At 36.9% G+C, this 27,064-nt stretch overlaps 1 protein-coding gene across 3 annotated transcripts in view; it reads left to right on the top strand.

The window, feature by feature from the left end:
* Window positions 1-6: 6 nt before the first annotated feature.
* Window positions 7-27,064, top strand: part of ap1g1.S (adaptor related protein complex 1 subunit gamma 1 S homeolog) — a 39,874-nt gene continuing 12,816 nt past the window's right edge. Inside the window, exons 1-13 of one of the 3 annotated variants that reach the window (XM_041561147.1) lie at window positions 7-281; window positions 13,930-14,133; window positions 14,966-15,090; window positions 18,029-18,170; window positions 18,742-18,838; window positions 18,928-19,004; window positions 23,382-23,390; window positions 23,903-23,998; window positions 24,096-24,176; window positions 24,358-24,456; window positions 25,219-25,274; window positions 25,357-25,470; window positions 25,725-25,865. In XM_041561147.1, coding sequence (XP_041417081.1) covers window positions 267-281; window positions 13,930-14,133; window positions 14,966-15,090; window positions 18,029-18,170; window positions 18,742-18,838; window positions 18,928-19,004; window positions 23,382-23,390; window positions 23,903-23,998; window positions 24,096-24,176; window positions 24,358-24,456; window positions 25,219-25,274; window positions 25,357-25,470; window positions 25,725-25,865 — 1,256 coding nt within the window. In that variant the 5' untranslated portion in view covers window positions 7-266. The remainder of the gene's footprint in view (window positions 282-13,929; window positions 14,134-14,965; window positions 15,091-18,028; window positions 18,171-18,741; window positions 18,839-18,927; window positions 19,005-23,381; window positions 23,391-23,902; window positions 23,999-24,095; window positions 24,177-24,357; window positions 24,457-25,218; window positions 25,275-25,356; window positions 25,471-25,724; window positions 25,866-27,064) is intronic. The other 2 variants (XM_041561149.1, XM_041561148.1) reach the window with 2 other exon arrangements.

Here is a 27,064-nt window from a genome sequence, read left to right as displayed (position 1 = left end):
CAGTGTCCCTCCGCGTAGAGGAAAGAGTTCCGGCCCTGGGTGATTTCTTGAGTTCAGCAGCCGATCGGTATACAGGCCATCATTTCATACACGTTTGGCGTTTTTTCAAGAACCAGATTGCTGGTCGCTTGTCTTAAGGCCGCTGACTACTACGGGATTCTTCCGCACAGCCGCGGTGCAGCGGCCCAGCAGCCGCCATTTTGGTTTGTCCCGGAGCCGTGGAGAGAGCAGCAGTACCGGGCGGTGAGAGGAAACATTCTTGGCTCATGACAGTGATTAAGGTGGAGGCTAGTGACAGGTTGGAGAGAACTGACAGGAATAGGGGGGACACTGACTTTGTGTTTAGTGGGGCGTGTGGAAGAAATTGGAAGAGCACTGACCAGAGGCTGTATGTATGCAACTCAGATGGGACACTGACAGGAATCTGATAATGTGTGTGTGTGTGTCAGTAAATCGTCATGCAGCATGACACTGATTGGGATGGTGTCCGTGAGAGATTTGGCCATTAGACTTGTTGCACAAATGACCTAATGTATGGCGGGGTCTAGTGCTTCTCTGGGGATCTTATGGGGTGCATCTGAGTAGCCTGACAGCTGAGATGTATGTTGTGATTTGTGTGCACGAGGGACACTGCAATATTCATATAGTTCAATAACTGGAAGTCTTCTGGCCCCAAAATGTAGTCTCTGCAGAACATGTGGGAGATGACATATCCCACAAGCTTACATTGAATTTATATGCTGTTTAGGGATCATTACATTCCTGGGCCACCAAGTTGCTGATATCTTGATGCCCCTGTATGTCAAGTTTTACTGTACATTTTATTTTCTATGTCTTAGTATTACTCTCTTTCTTCTGTAATATACAAGTGTGTGTGTGTGTGTGTATATGTATATATATATATATATATATATATATATATATATATATATATATATATATATATATATATATATATATATATATGTGTGTATATATATATATATATATTCTCCAAAAAAGAACCAGCAACACCGGAATATTTTTCAAAATCAAGAAAACGTGTATTTAGTGAAGCATATCTTAAACAACGTAACGGAAACATTACGGTATTGCTGGTTCTTTTTTGGACAATATATGTAAGCTTTAACCGTGCAACTGGGTGAGGTTTAGAAGCGGTGTGCCGCCCATCTTACTACTACTACTACTACTACACACACACACACACCCACCAGCACTCTTATCGGTACACTATGAAAAATCTCAGTGCTCCCTACTGTAGGCGACACCGTTTCACCCCCTTGTAATATACAAAAATGGAAAAGATAAAATGGCACACGAATGTACAGAAAATGTATTAAAAATTTAGTACATCACATAGCGATGTTTCGGACAGACTGTGTGTGCCCTTTATCAAGCCAAATGAACCACAGCACTATACAGGTGTAACCTTTACAAGGCAATGCAGAGGAAATGACCTCACAATTTGCATCTCCACTAGTTCATAGATACAAAAACAGGTCATAATCCAGATTTAAACCTGTTGGAGGTAAAGATTTGAGTTTATTAGTCCACCATACCTCCCTACTCTTCAACTTTAGTTCTCTGTCCCCTCCTCCTTTTTAATGGAGGCATTGTTTCCAGTACCGTGGATATGCATTTGTGAATAAAGCACATTACTTTTCTTCACTAAGAACATTGGAGTGCGGGTCCATTTATTACTACATATGCAAAAACTTGACCAACGCACCCACCATCCAAGAAATCCGGTAAGAGTGCGCTCACCAAAATTGACTTTATTTATATATATATATATATATATATATATATATATATATATATATATATATATATATATATATATATATATATATATATATTCCTCAAAAAGGAGCACTCACAGGTCTTATAAGTAATAAAAAATATTTAATGTGGGCACAAAACTGACGTTTCAGCTGGACCACCAGCCTGTGAGTGCTCCATTTTCAGGACTATACTGATAATACAATTTAAGAATATATATATATATATATAATCTGTGTCAAACGACCGCACTCTGAAGACCGGACTTTGTTCACTCTTTGTGGGTGCAGGGGTCCAAAAAATTCATATAGAGATTTGTCTGTAAGGATCCGCACACCAAAATTTCATCAAAAAAAGTGTTTTATTTAGTACATAGATCCGACGTTTCAGCCCACATTAGGGCCTTTTTCAAGGATATATATATATATATATATATATATATATATATATATATATATATATATATATATATATATATATATATATATATATATATATATATAATTTTTATTTATTTATTTTTTTCATTGCGTGCATGCAGCTATTTTGTATACTGAGATGCACTGACTTTCCATGTCAGGAGTCTATAATCCGCTATGGAACAATATTAAAACATCCAGAATCTGCCTACTCTGGACACATAATATTACACCCTGTATCTTCTTTAGTGATGCCGTTTGGATGTGGACTTTAAAATATGAATAGATGTTTACTGTACATATGCCATTTTATTTCCAAGTGACTTATTTTAGGGCTACGTTTAGAGGAACACCATAGCTATATTAAAACTTTTTCTGTGAAATATAATTTTGTAACTTTCATGAATAATTCAATTTTAAATGCCATAGCAGACACAGATTTGTTGAAATCATGTTGTGTTTTACATTACGACGTCTATTAGAATATTTAACATAGGTGACCCCAGGATTGATCCTTATCTTGAATGGCCAATGCAAAAAGGACATATCTACTTTCTCTTTCTAGTAACACTTTTCCCCCACCCTTGAAAACAACAGATACAAATTTTGATCTATACTTCGATATGAAAATACATATATCTGTGAACTATTTTAAGAACATATTTTGTTAAAAAAAACTGTTGATTTATTTAAACTTTTAACAACAAAAAATGTATGCTGTAATTTTTGTTTAGGTGTCTGCTCCTCCCCGCATTGTGCTTTATAGACCTCCATAGTGCATTTTTCCCAGTTTTATTTTACCTCCATATTTCCCTGCATCGGATGGATATACTATATAGTAAATGACAGTACGTTTTAGATGAATTAACTATCATCCCTTATCCCTTTAGCTGGAACTGCCCTTGTAGGCACTGTTCTCCTTTTGCCCTTACTGAGCAGGTGTAACTCCATGCCCACAATGATCATTTCATTTTTAATTTAGGGCACTTTCTGACCTGCACATTCTAAATAAAAGACAAAGAATATTAGCAGCACTTATTCAGTATGTTTGCTGGGTGCATAACAAATGACTATATTAATCAATAGCTGTTAAAGTTTGAGATTTGACATTTAAAAATCTATCAGTTAGATGATTATTTAAAGGAAAACAATACCCCTGAACGTTGTAGGAGCATAAAAAAACAACATTTTTAAAATTACCATATTGATAAAGCCTTTTAAAGAAAAATATGTATTATTTTTGCTATGTATCATCCCAAAATGAAACACTATGTTTAAAGTACATCTATGGGATCTGTTATCCATAAACCAGTTATCCAGAATCCTCCGAATTATGGAAAGTCTGCCATAGACTCCATTTTCTAAAAATAATCCCACATTTTTTAAAATGATATCCTTTTCTCTGTAATAATAAAACTAACTTTTACATGACCCAAACTAAGATATAATTAATCTTTATTTGAAGCAAAACCCGCCTATTGGGTCTATTTAATGTTTACATGATTTTCTAGTAGACTTAAGGTATGAAGATCCAAATTACAGAAAGATCTGTTATCCGGAAACCCCAAGCAAGTCCTGAGCATTCTGGATAATGGGTCCCATACTTGTACCTCCTTCTGGCACAGCTGTGTATGAAGAACCCAGACTTGGTGACAAAGGAAAAATAAAGCATTGTCATTAAAAGAACAGTAACCCCAAAAAATTTAAGTGTTTTAAATTAATTTACATATAATATACTGTTAGCATGCACTGGTAAAAGCTGTGTGTGTGTTTCAGAAAGACTACTATAGTTTATACAACAAGCTGCTGTGTAGCTATGGGGCAGCCATTCAAAGCTGGGGAAAAATGAGAAAAGGCATAGCTTGCATAGAACAAAACAGATGAGCCCTTCACAATACAATGGTGATATATCTGTTACCTGCTATGTAAACTTTGCCTTTTTTTCTTTTTCCAGCTTGAATGGCTGCCCCCACGACTACACAGCAGTTTGTTTATATAAACTATAGTGATCTTTCTGAAGCAAACACACTAGTTTTACCAGTACAGTGCAACAGTTCATGGTATCTGAATTACTTTAAGTTTTTGGTGTTACTGTTCGAATTGATACCCAATATATGTCACACATGCATATATGCATAACATTGACAAAGCTTTGTAATAGTAAAGGAGAAAATGTTGATAACCTGTTTTTTAAGGCAGCATATTGCTATTAAAACTAATCATATCTCAATGGATACTGACAATGGAAGCATGTGGACTGCTGGAATAATGGTTGTTATTGTTCATTGGATCAAGTGGGTAAGATTTCTGAGAGTATCATGGCTAGTTTAGAGAAATGTTTTTGTTGTAGAGAGATGAAGGCTTACAAAACTGAAACAAGCAATTGAGACTAAGTGGGTAGTTGGACCTGAGATTGAATTTTTACTGGAATCCACCTGAACCCAAGGGACAGTGATGACAGTTCAAGGGAATCTGCACTAGCGATAACATGGAGTTAGCGTAAAAACTTGAGAAAATGCAGTTGGAGAATCCTAAACAATTTTTTAATAAAAGTGTAGAAAAACCTGTGATTACATTTGACTAATCCTAGACACTTAATATCAGGTGTTCCTAGCTTCTACCTATGCCACTGGTTGATACAAATGTGCTCCTGTGAGTTTATTTTGAAAATGTACATTGCCTGGAATCTCCCCTTAATTATTCAATCCTTTCATAGGCAAAGGTATTTGGTATGTTACTGCCTGCAGTGAATTGTAACCCTGGAAACTCAAATATTAACTCTGTAACAGCGGAAGCATGCAGCTGTGCTCATGTAGTGTGACCAAAAACAGAAGCAATTTTTTACATAATAGAACATTAATAATAGAGGCATTTAAGTGAAATTTCCAATTTAAACAATTAATTGGGATGAAAGTGAGTAAATAAGGGCAATGAATAATATATTGAGTGCACATCAACTCAAGCAGTTAGGAAGAATTGTCATTAGGTTTTTTTTTCAAATTGTAAGGTAAATGTGGTGTGTAGATGCAGTTACAGGAGTATTTTGTTAATAGTGGAACACACAATAGGTGGAATGAAGTGTTATGTGGGAGTCTTGTTTTATTTCTGACTGTGACTGAGGTGTATTAAATGTCCTGAATGCTTTATTCTTTTCTGTTATACATAGGTAAGCATTTTTATTTGCTTATCAGCTGTCTCCAAAATAAAATATAGGGACTTTCCTTGAAATGTCCTTATGTACAGCTTTGATGCACACTATTAGACAGGTGGCAAGCATTACTGAAGGCTCTTAGACAAGTCTAGCTGCCAGCCACATTTGCTCCGTGTTATATGAGCACAGGGGATTGATGGATTGGCATTGTCGTAGCAAAGGTCATCATTGTGTCTCATTACCTTCCCCTTTAGATTGTAAGCTCTTTTGCACAGGGCCTTCCTCACCTTTTGTATGGGTTGTTATGTATGTAACTCTTTATTGTATATGTGTCATTAATGTAATTCATTTGTATAAGCATATTCATTTTACAGCACTGCGCAATATGTTGGCACTCTAAAACAACATAATAATGATTATAATGGTACTTATGTAGTTTTATGTGAATTACTAAGCTGCTTCACCCACCTGGCTATGCACTGAAAATGAAAAAGATGGCTGCTGCACACAGTGACACTTTTATTAACCTTTTTGGGTGGGACATGGATTACAGTGATATTTTTCCCATACTTCTAATTCATTGGCTCATGTTACTATTACTAGAAGGTTCAGCCTTGCCCAGCTTAGCTTTACTTATATCCTAATTTCTGACACTCCAAATACTTTTCAGACATGCCTACTACAACAGTGAGGTCGGGTGTAGGACTGGGGCACAGAATACATCATTGCTCTAGCCTATTGGAATTTAACTCTCTCCCAAATTCAACTTTACTTTTGCTGCAGCCGTGCCTAAATAAGATAAACAATGGGGCTAGGCCAGTAAGATGTTAAGGTGGCCATAAGAGGGCCGATGAATACAGCTTCCTTTATTCTGAGTTGGTATCATATTGGCCTGTGTATGTGTTCCCATGACAACCTGCCTGTCGATATGTTGCTGATGATTGGCCAGATATGTAAAATCCTGTTGGATGAGAAGCACATTGTTGCTTTGATGCAATCCTTTCCTGTTTCCCTAGGTGCCCTTTATGATCCAGTTGTTGGCCAGAACAGACCTGACCGTGTATGGCAACTGAACTGACAAAAAATGTTGGAAGATGAACAACCCCTTTAACAATTGATGTCTGTATAGATGTTACATCTCACCCATAACTCACTTGACATGTTTTTCATTTCCCAATGTAGCTTAAATTTGCTTTAGTTTACTAATACACGGTAAACAATTGGGTTTTTTCCTTTGAGACTTATGAAAGTGAATGTTGGTTTCTAGAGATTACTGAACTGATTCATAAAGGGCCTTAATGACCGTATTGTAGAATCCACTGTAGAATGGATCCGATTAGAGTCCTGCGCGGGTCCATTTTTTTTAACCCGTACGGGACCCACAACCCGCATTCTTACCCGATTGGACCCGCAAGTACATTATCTGCAACCTGGACCTGCAACCCCCTGACCATCAAGAATCAGGAAGTGATGTCATTGTAAACCAGAAGTGATATCATCGGAAGTAGGCGTGATCGGGGGGGGAAAGGAGTAAAGCAGGAAGTGCTGTCGTTAACCGGAAGTGACATTATCGGAAGTAGGCGTGAAAAAAGCAGTAAAAATCTATTGAGAAGACCCACACCTGGAACTTCTACCCGCAACCCGCAGGGTACCGCAAGTCTTTGGGGGTAGCCCACGGGTACCCGACCCGCTGCAGGACTCTAGAGCAGATAATGATTCTGTTAATCGAAAGAAGTGTTTGTGGCAGTTAAGTTTCTGGAAAAAAGACTGATGGTGGCCCAAAATGCTGCTTTTTTTTGTCTAAGGTTATGTTACTCCAGCAAAATCTTTTTAACATATTGCTACTTGGATTGTGCGGTTTATTGAACATTCTATGCAGTTTTTTTTTCATTTGTTTGAATGCACCTAATGCATGAGCTGATTGATTCCATTTTATTTTGCCTTTTTGTACCACAAGTATTAAGATTCATAGTTTTATGCAAATACTGAGCCCTGAGATTAAATAAACAAAGAAATTCATGTTAAACTCACAAAACACTGTTGCAGAAAAAAACATCAAATCAATATGCACATTTTGATAAATATGAATTCAAACACCAGTGTGCAGGCTGCCATAATCATTTATGCTGATCAGCCCTCAAACTGAATGAAGGAGAGAGTAAAAGCAGCCATACGGGATATGAGCACTTTTCTATTATTCCTTCCAGAACAGTTTTCCTTTTCTGCTGATGCAGCAAGCCGTGATCAACATGGAACAGATATTCCGGTAGAGGCAATTTTTAAACCTGCTCAGTCCCTGAAATGTCAGCTGCCCATTGTGTATTGATATTGGTTGGGATCAGCCTGCCACCATACATGTACCAGCAATAACCAGCTTAAAGGACCTTAAGGCTCATTCATGCAGATCTGTTGTCGTGTAGTTTTCCGAAATTGGTTTTTGAAACAAAAAGCCAAAGCTAAATGAAATTGTGTCCACGAAACTTGTATGATTAAACTTGTGTTTAAGAGCATATTGTATGACAACCGGTTATCCCCAACTAGAACAGGTTGAAATGCATTTACACATTATTTAAGGTGTTTAATTGCACAGGCTTCTCTGTAGAAATTTAAGAATGATAATAAAATGGGCAGGGCTTCCAGTAAAATGGGTGGAGTTTGGGTGCAACTGGAAACTATACATTTTTATTCACAAAATGAGAGTAATTTAGTCTGCCTAGAGACAGTTGTCGGCCTACTAACTCTGATGATCTGCTCAGTTTATAGCCAGATTGTATTCTGGACGTGAATTATCCTTTCCTACATATCACATGGACATTATCTGCACTTATTCACCTGCTTGGTTGCATTTTACAATTGGAATTTAGCAAATGTTCCTCCCTTTTGGCTGTGGATTTGTGCTTCCTACTTTGTTTTGATTGTGAATGAAAAGCAACCTCATTCTGTCAAATGATTTTAAATTTGTTTTCTCTGAATAAACTTCACCTGTGTAACATCCGCATGGAACAGGAGGACATTGTGCTGCAGCCTGTGACATGGAAATAGATGACTGGCTTACTTGGAGTCAGAGATTCATGGGCTCTGCTCTGGTTATTTCATAACAAGGTTATAGATTCGCATTCCAGGCTCAGATCCATGGAGAGGAGGACCAAACATTTCTAAGGTTACATGAAAATTCCTACATAGTGTTGAGAGGCACAACTGCTGTCGTATTCTGCTGTGTACTGAGCAAAACAGGATGGATACTGAGGGCAAGCCTTGTATAAACTTCACTACATTTTAAAATTCATTATCTGGTGCTATGCTACTTATCTTTGCTGTAAGTGTCTGGTGGTGGATGTTTTTGCCCGAGCCTTTCATAAGTTTAACCTAGAGTCTCCTCTTACAGTATGGCTTTCCTGTTGATTTGTTCTGCACTGTGGTCTCTGTCAGTTGCTTCTCCTCATGTCTTTCAAGGACTGTATTTCTCCATTTCCCTTTTTGCTCTATTGATCTAATAGCTGCATGATTTGATTTTGGGCTAGATCATTTGAATGGTTTTATTTCTGCCATGTTCTTGTTACTCTGTTGGGTGGTTGCTTCATCTATTCTTGTTTTAATGATCGATTGTTTTCTTTTAGGATTTTGCCTTTTTTGAGGACCAGTAACATCAAAAATTTTTTAAAAAATTAGTTTTATACTACAAAATCAAAAAACACCAACACATATTAAACTTTAAAATCGCAAAGTCTTTATTTAGAAATAACTTACCGAATCTTCGCTAGTGCTCCTCTTCAGAAAAGCGACAGGGCGATGATCCATCGTGCAACGCTCAATTTCTCCTCCCTGGATATCTCCTATAAGGAAGGCAGGGAGGAGAAATCGAGCACCGCACGATGGATCACCCGATTGCCTTTTCTGAAGAGGAGCGACAGCGGAGTTTCGGCAAGTTATTTCTAAATAAAGACTTTGCGATTTTAACGTTTAATATGTGTTGGTGTTTTTTTATTTAGTAGTTTACAAAAAATTTTTTTAAAATTCTTTTTTGATGTTACTGGTCCTTTTAAAGGTTTTTTTTTTTTTTCCGTAGTATACAAACAACTTTTGGGTTAAAAAAATGTTGATGTTACTGATCCTTTAACAAGTTATTCTGCTCAACTGATATATATATATATATATATATATATATATATATATATATATATATATATATATATATATATATATATATATATATATATATATATATATATATATATATATATATATATATATATATATATATTATTTATCAACACTGGGCAAATTTGCCCGTGGGCAGTTACCCATAGCAACCAATCACTGATTAGCTTTTTTAAAGCCAACTGCAAGTAGAACAATGAATGCAACAATTTGGGTTATTGCCCACGGGGGCAAATTTGCCCACTGTTGATAAATGACCCCCACTATGTTTCTGTCACACAACTACTTTATCTGTCTATGTCTGTTATATACAGACCTCAGGAACTTGTTGGCTCCCTTTAAAGCAAAAACTGCTGTTGGTTTCTAATGGTTGTTGGAAGCAATGTGCTCCATGTATTACATTACATCCTCTGGAAAATGCATTCCGTTACAAAGTCTCATGTTCTTTGTTGTGTTGTCATTTGGAAGCTTTAGTCTTTTTGTAGCGTCTCTACATGTATCAACTCTAAATTTAATAATTTTCATGGCAACTTATTCCATTCTCTGTTTTTTCATCGTGTTTATTTTTCTTATTCTCTTTTGCCATTCTCTTGCTTTTCCTGCTGTCATGTTTTTATTGTAATAATAACAATATAGTTTTCTCGCCATCATATAGGAAATCACTTTTCACATAGCTTAAATGAACCCCATAAAGGCAAGTAATGCAGGACTGTCCAAACTATGTAATGCCAAACTGGCAACTGCCCTAACAAAAATATTATTGGATTAAATTGATTTAAAAATGTTCATAGAACAACAGACTGTTTCAAACATTATTACATTTTTCTTTGATCTGTTTCATTGTATACTAATGAATCAATTTCTTGCAATTTGAGCCCATGGCTCTTTGACATCCTCCCATCCCCCCTCCATTTTCTTTCCACCTGTGTTCCACTTCAGTGCAAAGGTATGGTGTGGAGTTAGAAAAGTGGATTCTGTTACTTTGAGTAAGCTTTTCTTTTTAGATTTTTTTTTTTTACTCCTTCTCTACCAAGAGAAAAAAAAAAGGGTTTAGGCGGTGGCTTAGAAGACATGAAATAAACAAAATAATACATTATTATTATAATTAATACATTAATTAGAACATGGAACATGTTTTGATCACCATGTTTATTTATTGAGCTCATGCAATCCGACCCTTGATAAATCTGCCCCTAAGCTTTACAGTTTTTTTTTCCTTGCAAAACACAGTCCGTTTAGTTCAATGTTATTCAGAGGGTGTTTCGGACATTATGGCCCTCTTGGGGAGTGCTCAAAACACGCTTTTCATTCATTTGTGATACTAGGTGAGGGTAGTTCAGCTGTGCTGACTGCTAAGCAGAATGAGTGGCAGCTTCATAGCACAATAAAACTCTTCAGAGGTAGTGATGTGCGGGCCGACCTGATACCCGCGGGTTCAGGCCAACCCCGCACGCTTCTTCCGCCACCCTCAAATGGGTTCTTCTTTTATAGACGCTGCGCCTGCTTGCCCTGCCCATTTTGTGATGTTATCAACGGAAAGGGGCTATAAAAGCAACCCAAAGATGCGGGCAGGTTAGGGTCGGGGTAATCCCGACCTGCACATCACTACTAAGAGGCACATTTATCAATGGTCGAATTCTTGTGAGTTTTAAAAAAAACTCTATAAACGTCCATAAATTTGAAATTGAACCAATCGAAATTTATTAATAAAATCTAATTTTTTTTTAACTCGGATGAATTAAATAGACTCGAAATCTCGATTCGAGTTTTTTTTCTGAGAATGTCGGGAAGGCTACAAACAACTCCAAATTGATCCCTGGACCTCTCCCATTGACTTAAACAGCAATTTGGCAGGTTTTAGGTGGCGAATAGTCAAATTCAAGTTCTTAAAAGGCCAGAGTATGATAAATCTAAACAATCAAATTAACATTTTTTAAAACTCGAATCAAATTTGTATAACTCCCTAGTCAAATTAGACAGTTTTGACCATAAAAAAATTGGGAATTTTGAATTTTCAATTCGACCCTTGATAAATCTTCCCCTTAGCTTGTCATGTTTTATTACATAAAGTAGAACAAAAATATATAGTGACCCAACAAAACTATAGCACATCATTATGCTATTTCAATTTCATTCATGGCCAGCAGCCTTATGCTTCATAATCCAGAGCCCCAATCTGCTGTTCTTTGCATCTGAAGTTCCCCCACCACAACTCTTCTCCTTAAAAGCTCTTTTAAACCCTGGAAATGTGCAAATGGAAAGGATGTATGGTTATAGGGCTCCTAACAGGTCTGGACTGGAATTTAAAATAGGCCCCCACCAGCCCAATATATCTATGGCATCTTACAGCAGCCCCTCTGGCATTTGCCAGAACTCACAGATTGCCAGCCCTTGCAAGGCTACTTGCTATGAGTAGTAGCTCAGACATAAGAGGAAGTCCTTTATCATATAGGGCTCTGGTCGTGCCATAAACTTTATTATGTTTCTTATCAGATTTTCAAGTCAGTAGCAGAGGTTCGAGAAACATTATCCCTGGCAAGTAATGTAGTATACACAGATCAGATTTCTAGTTTGGTGACCCATAAAACAATTGAAGCGTGAGCATGCTTTAGGAAATTCAGCCCCTGTTTGTTTTTATTTAAGAAGATTGTTGTTTTTTTTCCTTTAAATTATAGTGTGTTTGTGTTTTAGTATGTTCTATTTTTTTAGACAGAATTGCAGTTACCAATACTATTTCACTATTGGATTCTAATTTTGTGGTTTATTTTTTTAAGTTAATGGTTTACCACATGTAAGCTACAGACTTTGGTCAGGTTTCTCTTGGGCTGTAAAAAATGTGTAGTTTAGATCAATAGACTGCCATTGAAACCATAAGCAAATGCTGTGGGCAATCTGCCGTTCACAGTAAGACCGAAATGTCAGTATATTTCAGTAGAGGTCTGTGCTTTTGAAAGTTGCTTAGCATTTTAAAGTAGACTGGACAAATACCAGGATAGTGGTACAGGTAAGGGATCTATTAGAATGTTTAGTGTTCCCAAGAGAAGGTTTTTTTGATAATTTTGGTAATTATAGGTCATTTTGATTATTATACATTGACTGATAAAAATCAAAGGCACAAGGACGTGTTCCATGTTTAAAGAATGTGTCACTAAGCAATGCCTATATAAAAGTGTTTGTGTTCTAAATGCAAACGTTACACAAAATACTTGAACATGGAGAGAAAATGAGTGATCAGTAAGTTAGTGATCCATGTGCAATACTAAATACAATGAGTTCCTTTTCTTATTGGGTTGTGCTATGGCTGATAAAAGCTCCCCCACGCCCCTCACCTTTTTTTTTGCTCTAAATATACAATTTGCAGTCCATTAAAGATAAAGCTTATTTATTACTGAAACTTTATTATAAGTATGGGACCTGTTATCCAGAATGCTCGGGACCTGGGGTTTTCCGGATAATTGAGCATTCCATAATTTGGATCTCCATACCTTAAGTCTACTAGAAAATCATGTAAACATTAAATAAACCCAATAGGCTGGTTTTGCTTTCAATAAGGATTAATTATATCTTAGTTTGAATCAAGTACAAACTACTGTTTTATTATTACAGAGAAAAATATTTTTTTTAAAAAATTTGGATTATTTGATTATAATGGAGTCTATAGGAGACAGCTTTTCTGTAATTGGGAACTTTCTGGATAACTGGTTTCCAGATAACAGATCCCATACCTGTATTAATGGTCAATAAAATTTGCCCCACTGACCATTTCTTGCAAATATTCTTAATAAACAAATAGTTTTAATAATGTACAGCAAATTAGGATATTTATATAAGTATTTCCTGTGATGGCATCATTTTGATTTAATTGATCTCTTTCAAATTTAAAAAGATATTATTGTTGAGGAACAATTCTGTAAATATCTAGTTAGTGATGTCCAGAGTAACACTGAAATATCAAAGTTAAAATATGTAAGAAGTAGTTCTAGTGTACATTGGATTTGTGTCATTTTCTTCAGATTTCTGAAACTTATATTTCTTGTTTACATCTATGCCTCAAGTGTTGCTTAATTGTATGTTAAGAACGGTATTTTCCATTTTCATAGCCTTATGAAAATACACCGAAAATACAGTATCAAATCTGAAGTACAGCCTGATATAAGCTAGCTATAAGTATTTTTTTTCTCAAATTTGTATGAATGAGCTCATGATGTGAAGTTTTTTTTTTATTTTTTAAAGGTGATGTTAAGAGTTTTTAGTGTGATTTTTGGGAAGTTGTTCTTGCTAGTTTCTGATTTGGTCAGGAACCATTGTAGTATTTTCTGTTGTTTACTTCAAATAATCTCTTGACATTTACAAACGTATCAAAAATGTTATTTGCTTATTACTGGAAATTCTAAATCTTTCTGTGCTTGTTTCATGTAGAGAATGCCGGCCCCCATCAGATTGCGGGAGCTTATCCGTACCATCCGGACGGCACGTACTCAGGCAGAAGAGCGGGAAATGATTCAGAAGGAATGTGCTGCCATACGCTCATCTTTTCGTGAAGAAGACAATACCTACCGATGCCGCAATGTGGCCAAACTACTGTACATGCATATGTTGGGATATCCTGCACATTTTGGGCAGGTAAGAATTGCGTTTCCCATGATATTGTATGGCAGTAAGAGTTTCATCAGATGAATGCACACCTAGGCATTAACTTTGCTTAATTACTATTTTTTATATTATTGTTTGCTATAGCACCAGCATATTATGCAGCTCGTTACACAGATTATACATCTTTCAATGCCCCAGTGGATCTCACTATCACATTCATACCCTATGGTCAGGTTTTTATTAGGAACCAATTAACCTGCCAGAGAAATGTTCACAGAAATGCCATGCGAGCGCAGGGAAAGCATACAATCTACTTGCAGATAGTGCCCTGGCTGGAATCAAGCCTAGGACCTAATTGCTGTATGCAGCACAATGGTTAGTGTGTTAAAAGGGTAAGAGTCCTTACTTTATATATTAAATATTATATTATATATTATTTGCCTTGTTCTCAAGAGTATCACTCTCTAGTCTATAGCATACTGTAAGTTAATGCAAAGGTTGAACAACCCCTTTAATGCAATGTATTTTTTAGGTTATATATAGATCCCATATCATTAAGTATTTGTTCATAGTGCTCTTAGTGATATTAGAGTGACAAGGAAATACACCAGGCAATGTTAAATTCATCAGATCTATTTATAAAAAAATTGGTTATTGAATATGGTTATAAAATGTCTGCATAATAACTGCCCCTACTTTCCTTGACACATACTAACATTAGAACTGTCCGTGAAGGTTTTCATTCATCCTGTCAACTCAACTAGACTTGCAGAATTTTTATCTTGATTTACTATGCACAAGACCTCATAGTGTACTGTAAATTATATTTTAGCTATATATTTGGATTTTTCTTCTCTTTCAGTTGGAATGCTTAAAACTCATTGCTTCTCAGAAGTTCACAGATAAACGGATTGGGTACCTTGGAGCAATGCTGCTTCTAGATGAGCGACAGGATGTCCATTTGCTGATGACCAACTGCATTAAAAAGTAATGTGTTTTAATAAGCGTGATATTGGGTAAAACGTAGGGCTTCTATTTAGAGCTGAGGGGATGGACTGTGCCAGTGACCAAGGGTCAGCAGAGAGTTAAACATAATTTGCTTCTCATATTCTTGAGATTGCTGAGATATTTAAAAGTGGTTTATAGGAGAAGTAAAAATTAAGTGAAGTGGCCTAAAAAAAGTAGTCTTCAGTTGCATTTTTACTGTTCCTCATAAGCAAGAAAAAGGTTGTTTTTTTTAAGTGTGCACAACTACAGCAGTGTGTCATATTTTCCACAAAGTAGGAAACTGAGCACATATAATTTGAAGATTTGTCTATTCACGTGTCAGGGGATGTTTGCAGAGCAGAAGTGTTACAAGACTGCCTTCATTATCAAGAATCCATGTATTTTAGTCACTCTTAAGAGCCAATAAAAACCTCTTAATCCTATTGTAAACAGTTGGTTCCATATAGGGTCTGTGACTGTTTTGTCATATATTAGGAAGACCTACATTTTAACAGTAAAGAAAGAAAAAATACTATTGTTGTGTTCTCATTTTGACCAATGATCATAAACTCTGCTTGGCTCAGGTCCTATTTATTAAGCCTCAATTTATTCTGGTTGAGTTTTTAAGGTGAAAAAACAAATCTTTAGAAGGCAAAAAGAAGCTTGCATTTTATTGTGCTCCAAAGCTATTAAAAATCGGAAAATACGCCAGCTAAAACCTGTCAATGTAATATAAAAATCAATGGCAAATGGGTCTTTTAAAACTGTAAGATGTTTTTTGACTTCATGATCTTCAAGGGTTATGGACTGTTTGACTCTGGTTTTCGTTGGAAAAGCCAAAAAACTTGTGGTTTTTGGGCGACAATTTTTGAAAAACAGCATGATTTTGTTGCAACTTTTTCCATACATACAATTTTTTTTTTTTTTTTTTAATTAAATAATTTTTATTACTAAAATAATGGGAAAAATTCCAATTTTAATAAATACTCCCTCAGTGTCTCTTCAGTTCAGTTGCCTTTGGCACTTAAAGTCAGTTTTCACCATTCTTTACTTTCATACATAAAACATAGGGGAAATCACCACAACCACCCCTACTTTTGGCAACACAGCATCACGCTGGTTTTCACCCAGGGTTTTTATTGCCAAAAGTGTGTAGCTGTTTGGGGTCTTTTGACATGGTGTAATCAAATGAATCGGAAGCACTGTAAGTTGTCCAGTATCAGAGGCTTCGTCTTAGACTGTTAATATACAACATTTGCAGTCTGAAAACAACACAGTGGTTTAATGTGCCATAGATCAAAATAGTAATTACCTATAGTAAACTAAAAAACCTCTGTCAATTGTGCTAATGTTTTCCCTGTCAGCAAGTCTAGGTGTTGTTTAAAGGGATACTGTCATGGGAAAAACATTTTTTTTCAAAATGAATCAGTTAATAGTGCTGCTCCAGCAGAATTCTGCACTGGAATCAATTTCTCAAAAGAGCAAACAGATTTTTTTATATTCAATTTTGAAATCTGACATGGGGCTAGACATATTGTCAATTTCCCAGCTGCCCCAAGTCATGTGACTTGTGCTCTGATAAACTTCAATCACTCTTTACTGCTGTACTGCAAGTTGGAGTGATATCACCCCCCTCCCTTTTCCCCCCCCAGCAGCCAAACAAAAGAACAATGGGAAGGTAACCAGATAGCAGCTCCCTAACACATGATAACAGCTGCCTGGTAGATCTAAGAACAACACTCAATAGTAAAAACCCATGTCTCACTGAGACACATTCAGTTACATTGAGAAGGAAAAACAGCAGCCTGCCAGAAAGCATTTCTCTCCTAAAGTGCAGGCACAAGTCACATGACCAGGGGCAGCTGGGAAATTGACAAAATGTCTAGCCCCATGTCAGATTTTAAAATTGAATATAAAAAAATCTGTTTGCTCTTTTGAGAAATGGATTTCAGTGCAGAATTCTGCTGGAGCAGCACTATTAACTGATGCGTTTTGAAAAAAACATGTTTTCCGATGACAGTATCCTTTTAATCATCCAAACCGGAAGCATTTAAAGGAGAAATCAACCAATGGGGGGAAAAAACCCTACCCCCACCCCAGGTAGCCCTTCCTCCCTCCTCCCACCAGGCTAACTACCCCCCCGGGGAGATGCCCCATACTCCATACTTACCCCTCGGCGCAGATTCTTCCAGCGAAGTTCCACTCGTCCATCTTCCGACTACTCTGTAAGCTGACTGAGAGATCGGTATTTCTGCGCATGCGCAGTTGGATCGGTTTGCGACAACTACACATGTGCGGAATTGCCGATCTATCATTCAACTTACCGAGGAGCCGGAAGATAGACGAGTGGAACTTCGCTGGAAGAATCTGCGCCGAGGGGTAAGTATGGAGTATGGGGCATCTCCCTGGGGGGGGGGGGTAGTTAGCCTGGGGGAGGAGGGAGGGAGGGCTACCTGGGGTGGGGGGGCTATGGGTTTTTTCCCCACAGGTTGATTTCTCCTTTAAGCACAAAACATAACCGATCTTTGTAGAATAACTCACCAAAGTAGACCAGTGGCCCAGGCGCTCCTGCTCCAGGCCCTTGGATCAACGGAGTGGATAATCTGTTGGTGCAAGGCACTCTGGTAGGCCACATAAAGATCAGACCGAAAGTTTGTATAAATAAAGGTTTTCTATTTTTATTTACCAACATACCTCGCCTAACGCGTTTCGCATCACTGGGACATTTAGTCATAGGCTTGACTAAGTTAAGTGTCCCAGTGACATGAAACACGTTAAGCGAAGGGTTGGTTAAGGCTGGATTAATGGAGACTGCTCCTTTTAGAATCATCCTTTGCACGCTGTATTTTACATTTATGAAGTTAACATCCATAACCTATAGAATAATAGACACTTAACATTTCTAAAAACCTTAATGTGATACTTGTCTATTTCCTAGTGACCTAAATCACAGCACACAGTATGTGCAGGGATTGGCTCTTTGCACACTGGGCTGCATGGGATCTGCTGAGATGTGCAGAGATCTGGCAGGAGAAGTGGAGAAACTTCTCAAAACATCAAATTCTTACCTGCGAAAAAAGGTGCTGTTGGATTATGCATTTGCATGTTCTTTTGTATATGTGCATTTTATGTGTATAGGATGATTGAAACAAGTACAGTTATACTGGAGAACATAAAACATCCAAATGTTGTCATGTCAAACAGAATGCTAAAATGATGACTGGTCTCAAAAAATGCAGTATAAGATATCAAATATTCATGTGGAAAATTTACCATTCTCTGTATAACTTGGCACAACTCTTGGGGGTGTATTTATCAAAGAATGAAGTTAGAGATCACCAAAGTCCACTAGAGTGAAATACCGCCTCTCTCCATTCATTTCTATGGGATTTTTAAAATACAGGTATGCAATATATTATGTGGAATGCTTGAGATCTGGAACACGAAGGGGTATATTTACCAAAAAGAGTGACGTTACAGTCCGCTAGAGTGAAATACTGCCTCTCTCCATTAATTTCTATTGCATTTTTAAAGGTGTATTTATCTTAACTTTCACTTTCACCCATTGATAAATACTCTTTAAATTTCTTTAAAGGATAGATATGCACATTGTTTAGCTATTTATTATCTCTGCTTTGTTTATTTGTCCAGGCGGCACTGTGTGCTGTTCACGTCATCAGAAAAGTCCCAGAACTGATGGAAATGTTTTTGCCTGCAACAAAAAATTTGCTGAATGAAAAAAACCATGGTGCGTAAAAAGGTTTTGCAATTAGACACCAGTATTTTGATTATCATCCGTGATACCATACTTGTAATAATGCTTTCTTTATAACATAGGAGTGCTTCACACCTCCGTTGTGCTTCTGACAGAGATGTGTGAGAGGAGTCCAGACATGCTCACTCACTTTAGGAAGGTAAGATTATAACTAGAGGCTTTTGATCTGGTGTATGTATGGCTTAAATTGGGTTATATGTTATCAGTATTGTACATTTGAACATCCTGTAAACCTGCACACTTGCTTTTTTGTGTTAGATTTTCTCATACAGAATGAGAATAAAACATTAAATGGCAGAGCAAGATTTAAATGTGAAAAGTAAATTTGGCTCTTAAAAGATCCGTTAAGCACCTCAAGCTATCCACTAAATATATACATTTACTTCTTTAATGTTTAAAAAGCAAACCTTATTGAAATACTAGTAACCACCAGATTAAATGCAATTGCGATTTGTTTTCTTGGAATTGCACAAGGGTGGTCTCAGGGCTGTGGTGCACAAGGCATTTTCAGGTTTCATATATGGCAATATATGAATATATAATGGCAATATATATTTAATCTGTTTTAATAGTCAGACCAAATCCAAGAGGTTAACAATAGAAAATGGACTCTATTTACATTCTACATGGGTGGTCACATTCATTCCAGGGAGCCTTGTGTCTCAATAAAATGCAAAACTTCTACATAAGGATTCATATACCTGGGACATATGGCAGCAGGTGCAAATGTTTGTGGTTCCCTTAAGTACATTGTCATGCTTGAAAGAATATTGCAATATGGATAAAACAATGGTAAATTGTGTCAAGAGTTTTGCACTTTGGTTATCAAATAAGCTTGATATTTTAAACTAATGTTTACGTTAAGATTTCCAATACAATGATCACTAAATAGCTTTAAAATATAAAGCAATGTTTGGAATAGCACCCATTGTTTATTCACTGCTGTAAACAAAAGGTCTTGAACCACTGCCAGCACCTTCCCAGTAGTTAGGACTATTAATTCATTAATATTGAAGGTGGAGTCGCTGAAACCTTTTGAGTTTACAGAATTTCTGCAAAAATATGACCAAAGACACAATGCTTTTAATGCCTTTTTTAGTCCTCAAACTAGATAATGATAACCAGTTGAATACATCTGTCAAAAACATTGTGCTTGCTCATTTAATTATTAAGGAAAATGTTCCAAAATAACACATTTGTGTGGGTGGTAAAACAATGTGAACCTTTGCTTTCAGTAACTGGTGTGCCCCCACTTGGGCAGCAATAACTGCAACATAACTTTACAGGTAACTGTTGATCAGCTGCACATTGGATTGAGGGTGTTTTAGGCCATTTCTCCAAAAGGACAGCTTCAGCTTCAGATCAACGCATTTCTACAGGATTATGATCAACGTTCTTCTGCTTTAAAGTAACCCCAAAAAATTTGTATTTTAAAGCAATGATAATATAATTCACTGTTACACTGCACTGGTACAACTGATGTGTTTGCTTCAGAAAGATTACTATAGTTTATATGAACAAGATGCTGTGTAGCCATGGGGGCAGCCATTCAATGCTGAAAAAATTAGAAAATTTACAAGTTACACAGCATTAAACAGATAAGCTGCTCTTTAATACCTCTTATCTACTGTGTATCATGTGCTTAAATGGCTGCCCCCATGGCTACAGAACAGCTTGTTTATATAAACTATAGTTGTGTTTCTGAAGCAAACACACATTTTAACAGCGGAGGGCAAAGTACATTATATTGCCATTCCTTTAAAACACTTCTGTTTTTTGGTGTTACAATTCTTTGAAAGATCAACTTGTGTTTTTTAGGGTGGTTGTCTTGCTTGTATGATCAATTTTCTCCAGTGCTTCAGTTAACAGATCAATACCCAGATGTTTTCCTGCAGAATTTGCTGGTATAATTCAGAATTCATAGTTCCATCGAGGTTGGCAAACTGTACTGGCCCAAAGGCTTCAAAGCAGCCACAATACTATACTTCCAACACCACGTACAGATAAGGTTCTAACGCTAAAATGCAGTGTTCTCCTTTCAGCAAACAAGCTGTAGCCTTCTCCGTTTCCATTCTGGAAAGCATTAATAACAAATCCTAGTTGTTTGTTGAGTCATTACAAACGGCTATAAACAGATTAAGACACAGAGTGAAGAGACAGATTTCTCTGTCTTTTTTTTTTTTTTTTTTTTTTTTTTTTTTTAATAAGGCAGATCCTCCCACAGTCAGCCCCGGTTATTTTTATCATCATTATTTGGATAATTTCTCATGATATTTTAAAGTGGATGTTCACCTTTCAAACACTGTTTTTCAGTTGAGTTGTTCAACAGAAATAAAGACTTTTATCAATTACTTCCATTTTTTATTTTTTTTACAGTTTTTACAAAATCTAAGTTTAAAGTTCAACGTTCCTGTCTCTGGTGTTTTAGTCCGGCAACTCAGTAATTCAGGTGCAGACTGTTTAAATTTTGCAACATTTAGTTGATAACATTTTTCAGCACATCAGTATCAGTATTAGCAACTATTGTATAAATTATAACATCTGTAATGAAACTCGGAACCTGATCATCAGGGATAAAGATAAGAAATGTATAAACGAAATCTATCAATTTAGAACAGTTTAGAGGGTCGGTGACCCTCTCTTACCAGAGCTGCTTTACATGTTGAAAAATCTGACTTTACACTTCAATATTAGAAAAATGGTCTCACATAGAAAATAAAAAGTCATTGGAAAAAGTCTTTATTTCTGGTGAACTGTCTGAAACCAACTGAACTGAAAAAAAAAAGCGTTGGAAGGTAAACAACCCCTTTGACGCATTAGTAGACTTGCATGAAATATATATATTCAAATATTTAAGGTCACACTTATGAAGAAGTATTAAAATTCAAGCATCATAAATATATATTTCTGGCCAAATCTTTTTCGTCAGGTCTTTAATTAATTTCATGACCCCCACCATCATTTACATGCCACTTCCGCCCCAACTGTGTTGTATATTCCCTTTTGTTTTAATATCTGCCTTTCTTTCTCAATGTGCTTTACATGTTTCCGCTTACTCCCATTGTGTTTGCAGTTTAAGGCCAATTAATTATAAATAAATAAAACTGCAAATGTAGGTAGCCAGTTGCAAAGGGTCTGTCCAGGGCTGTTTCAATTCAGTCCTCAAAGGCTGGATTGCTAAAGGCTCCGCTTGCTATTGGCTCTAAAAAAGGTAGTTTTTTTAACATAATTTTAAATTTTAGACACCCGTGAACAATTTAATGTAGAATTTTCCAGTGCTCTTTTATTTACTTTTTTTTCTTCAGTTTTTGTTGTAAATTAGCATTTTATTCTGTCTTATCAATGAAACAATACATGTATTATCAATAAACCTAACTCAGCTTTCTTTCAAAAAGGCATAACCATTTCATGCACTGTTCATTTACTTTCTTAAAGGGATACTGTCATGGGAAAAAACATTTTTTTTCAAAATGAATCAGTTAATAGTACTGCTCCAGCAGAATTCTGCACTGAAATCCATTTCTCAAAAGAGCAAACAGATTTTTTTATATTCAATTTTGAAATCTGACATGGGGCTAGACATATTGTCAAATTCCCATCTACCCCAAGTCATGTGACTTGTGCTCTGATAAACTTCAATCACTCTTTACTGCTGTACTGCAAGTTAGAGTGATATCGCCCCCCTCCCTTTTTCCCCCCAGCAGCCAAACAAAAGAACAATGGGAAGGTAACCAGATAGCAGCTCCCTAACACAAGATAACAGCTGCCTGGTAGATCTAAGAACAACATGTCCCACTGAGACACATTCAGTTACATTGAGAAGGAAAACAGCAGCCTGCCAGAAAGCATTTCTCTCCTAAAGTGCAGGCACAAGTCGCATGACTGGGGCAGCTGGGAAATAGACAAAATGTCTAGCCCCATGTCAGATTTTAAAATTGAATATAAAAAAATCTGTTTGCTCTTTTGAGAAATGGATTTCAGTGCAGAATTCTGCTGAAGCAGCACTATTAACTGATTCATTTTGAAAAAAAATAATTTTCCCATGACAGTATCCCTTTAAGCAAAGCTCCAGGTCTCTGATTTTAAATCCTCCAACCAACTTGCTCTGTTGCTATGCTGTTGCTTGGCAGCCTAAGTTAGTCTGTACATGAGTGACTCTCTTGCATACTTTCTGCCACCCCTCTTAGTAGCTCGGTCACTGGGAGGCTTGTGCTTTAGTATTAGTGAAATGGGCATTTATTCTGGCATTTTAGGACATGCATAGTTGTGCCAAAAAAGGAAACTCTGTTTTGCCATTATTAAGTACCAAAATAAAAACTACAGCCATTAGTAGTTCTTTAGTTTTTTCAAAGTGGTTAAAAAAGACCTTCTTAAAATATCAGACCTGTTGAATGTGACTGCTATATAAAATAATTTCACATCAGAGCACCAATATGTATGCTCTGCAAATCAGTCTCCCTAATGCCTGCTTCCTGTCTTTTGTTCTCTGTTTGCTTGGGATCCTGCTGAATGTTAGAATGAAAAGGTAAGACTTCTCCTCTTGTATTTCACTTGTTGTTTCTGGCCCAGAAATTTTATCTATTTATGCAAACTAAAGAAATCACATTGTGTAAATGTACCGACTTTCTAGATGTTTGTGAAGTTAAAACTATCCTTTACCATTCCTTTCATTCACAAATTCGTTTTTGTGGAAGATTCAGCTGAGGAGATCACTGGTTGCCCTTCAATTAATTGTGTCTTTACTTGCCTTATACTTCTAACCCATTACATTTTATCTAGACTACCGAGTGATTTTCGATCTTGAACTTGATCTCTGTACACACAAGCCAATCTGAAGTTTACAACTAATACATGTTTTGTAGCTTGAGCCAGTCTGTCTGTTGTGGTATCAGATTTGTGTTCTGTTGGTAATGTAATGTGTATATTTAAAGGTGGACGGATCCACATTTATAAAAACATACATTTCAGAGAGATAAAAAGTTTGATGATTTTATCTTTACTCCATAACCTTTTTTTTATTCTTTTTTTTTTCCCCAGCTTGTCCCCCAGTTAGTTCGTATTCTTAAAAACCTTATCATGTCCGGATATTCTCCAGAACATGATGTATCTGGGATCAGTGACCCCTTTTTGCAGGTGAGTGTAGGCAAGTACAGTGGTAAGCAGCCATTTTTTTAAAATTGTAAGTGATGCCTTGATGAACTAATAACTGTTTTTATTGGACTGTTAAAAGGTACGGATATTGCGGCTTCTCCGAATATTAGGCAGAAATGATGATGACTCAAGTGAAGCCATGAATGATATTTTGGCACAGGTAAGCTGGTGAATTAATTGTGTCCACCTGTCAGGTAGATAATAGATTTTGTATTATTGTCTGATATGGTAATTGATTGTGTTTTGGTTGAGAGATTTAATTTTTTTGTGTTGGATTGTGTTTGGGATGGCAGTAATAAGGCTATCGGTTATATAGTTATTGTTCTATTGTTATCTTTTAGGTTGCAACAAACACAGAGACAAGTAAAAATGTCGGTAATGCCATTTTATATGAGACGGTCTTAACAATCATGGACATAAAGTCTGAGAGTGGTCTACGGGTATGTGTCAGATCAAATCTTTTTATTCCTTACATAATTGTTTCTACAAGTTAGACCATCATTGCCTCCTCTTTCTGCAGTACCTTGTGCAATCATTCTCCCCTGAGAAACCAATTTGATGGCTTCTGCTTCCTGAATTTGTCCCATTTGCCATCAGCCTAATACTTTTCTTGTTCTGAGCAATTCTTTTTTTTTTTTTTTTTCTGCACTGCTCCTTGTCCAGCTACTCTGCACAAATCTTTTTGTCCAATTCTTTATCACCTTCTCTTCTGTGTTTCCTTCTTTTTTTTATCTCGGACCTCATCACTAACAGTTTATTTTACCTTGCTTCTTTGCCATTTTGTACCTTTTATTTGGATCTGCTTCTCTATTTCTTTTTTTTTGTACACGGATCCCTCTGACACAAACCTGCATATATACTTCATCTGTGGCACAATCTTGTCTGTACTAAAATCATTCTCATTACTGTCTGTGCTGCTTACAGCCCTCTCATTTCTTTGCTTTACTTAAATCTACCCCCCTTTTGCTTTTTCATATAAAATACAGAGGTCCAGTATATACATTTTTATTCTTCTCTGCTTTCTGTCTTTTGTTATCTGTCTCCATATTCTGTTTCTTACATTCTCTTACTGTATCACTAGCTCACAGTGAACTTTTCCACAGAATATTCTTAGCTGTTTCTGTTTGTCAAATGTTTCTTCTCTGTACCACAGCTTTCCCTTTTTATACAGTTATATAACTACTTGTTTTTTGTTGTTGCAGGTTTTAGCTATTAACATTTTGGGAAGATTCTTATTAAATAATGATAAAAATATTCGGTACGTTTTATATCTCTTGTTTCATTGTCAAAATGAAGTGCAAGGATGTATGATGTCAAAGAAGCAACTTTCTCTTTTCCAGGTATGTGGCCTTGACTTCTCTTCTAAAAACAGTCCAGACCGACCACAATGCAGTGCAGAGGCATCGTAGCACCATTGTAGATTGTCTTAAGGATTTGGATGTATCTATTAAACGGTAAGAGACTCTAAAATGCCCAAAGAGCAGTTACTTGTTATGTTAGACATAACTAAAAGTTGCGATACATGATGTTTTACAATGTGGATAACCGGGTATTCTGGGTTTGGTGTGTGATGATTATTAAGTGATCCATCGGCAGAGACTTGATACAATGTTGAGATCCTAAAACCTGACAACAACCAGACCCGACTGCAGTTACTAAAGTTGCTACTAGAAAGCCAGCCGTCTCCATTATCTCCTTTTATTTTTAGGCGGGCTATGGAGCTTAGCTTTGCTTTGGTAAATGGGAATAATATCCGTGGAATGATGAAAGAGCTTCTGTATTTCCTGGACTCCTGTGAACCTGAATTTAAAGCTGACTGTGCTTCAGGCATCTTCTTAGCTGCAGAAAAGTAAGTACTTTGGAGTAAACTGCCTGTTATCTGCTTATTATACAAAACGTGGCCTTGTTCAATACACTGTACAAGGCCATAAAATTGTCACCAAATTGCCAGAAAAAATAAGGCTAAAATGTAAACTATATACTGAGGGTACAGTAACTGTGTGACAGTGCAGATCTATGACCATACATGATAATGAGAATATTGTATGAAATTAAGGGTTTTTTGTATGTACATGCTTGCCAGAAAGGTTTAAAAGTGTAATGTTGGCCATACATCAAATGGCCCTAAAAACTGAATTGGTGCATTAGGCCATCTTTAATGACATAACTGTGTCTGTTATGGCGAGTTCTGTGGATACCCATAATTTTGGTATTTGTAGTGTGATTTCTGTTAATATATACGGCTGCATTATTCCTCATTTGAGGCCCATCAGTGAATGGACACTCTTTCATCGCAATTATACCTCTACTGAGAATGTCGTAAAGCTTGTCAGTGCATGATTTCTGCCATCAGGAGTGCAGCATTTATTCTAGCATTCTGTAAATCCTTATGGGGTCCATACACGCCCTTCAATTGCAAGTGATTTTGCTGACACCGTAAAATAGTATGTGTATAAATTGCTATCTTGTCAGTGGCAGGTTGAAATACAGGGTTTCTCTTGCCTAGATTGGGGGACACAGGCACCATGGGGATGAAGATCCTGTTGCTTGGAGAAAGGACACTAAAAGGTTAAAGTGGCTCCTCCTCCTCCTGCTCTGGGCTTCATCCCCGCCTACCTCCTCAATCCTCAGTTTTCTTTAGTGTCCTCAGAAGGAGGATGGACACTTCGTGGCTGGGAGCAATGGTACAGATTTATTCAGTATCATGCCACTACTAGGGGTCAGTGTTTCTCTTCCAGAACCCCTCCAGCCAAGGACTTCTGATCTGAAGATGCTCTATAGCCTTCCCGCTCTACGGAGGCTGCAGGCTGGGGAGCTCCCCCCCACACTACCCTGGGCACTGGTTCCCGCTCTCCGGAGGCTGCACCAGTAGCCACGATGGAGGGTATATCTTTTATTGAGCATTCCTGGCTGGCACGAGGAGGTAAGTCAATTCCCTCCTCCCTCCCCCCATTACATGCTGCCTGTCAGCTCTGCAGAAAGGCATTTAGTTTCACTTTCACTGCTATTCTCTCACACAGATTTTCCTAGGCATTTAGTTTCACTTTC

This window comes from Xenopus laevis, chromosome 4S, assembly GCF_017654675.1.
Source record: "Xenopus laevis strain J_2021 chromosome 4S, Xenopus_laevis_v10.1, whole genome shotgun sequence".
In the NCBI taxonomy this organism is placed as follows: domain Eukaryota; kingdom Metazoa; phylum Chordata; class Amphibia; order Anura; family Pipidae; genus Xenopus; species Xenopus laevis.
The sequence above is the reverse complement of the archived record's forward strand: the minus strand, read 5'-3'. Positions and strand labels throughout refer to the sequence as shown.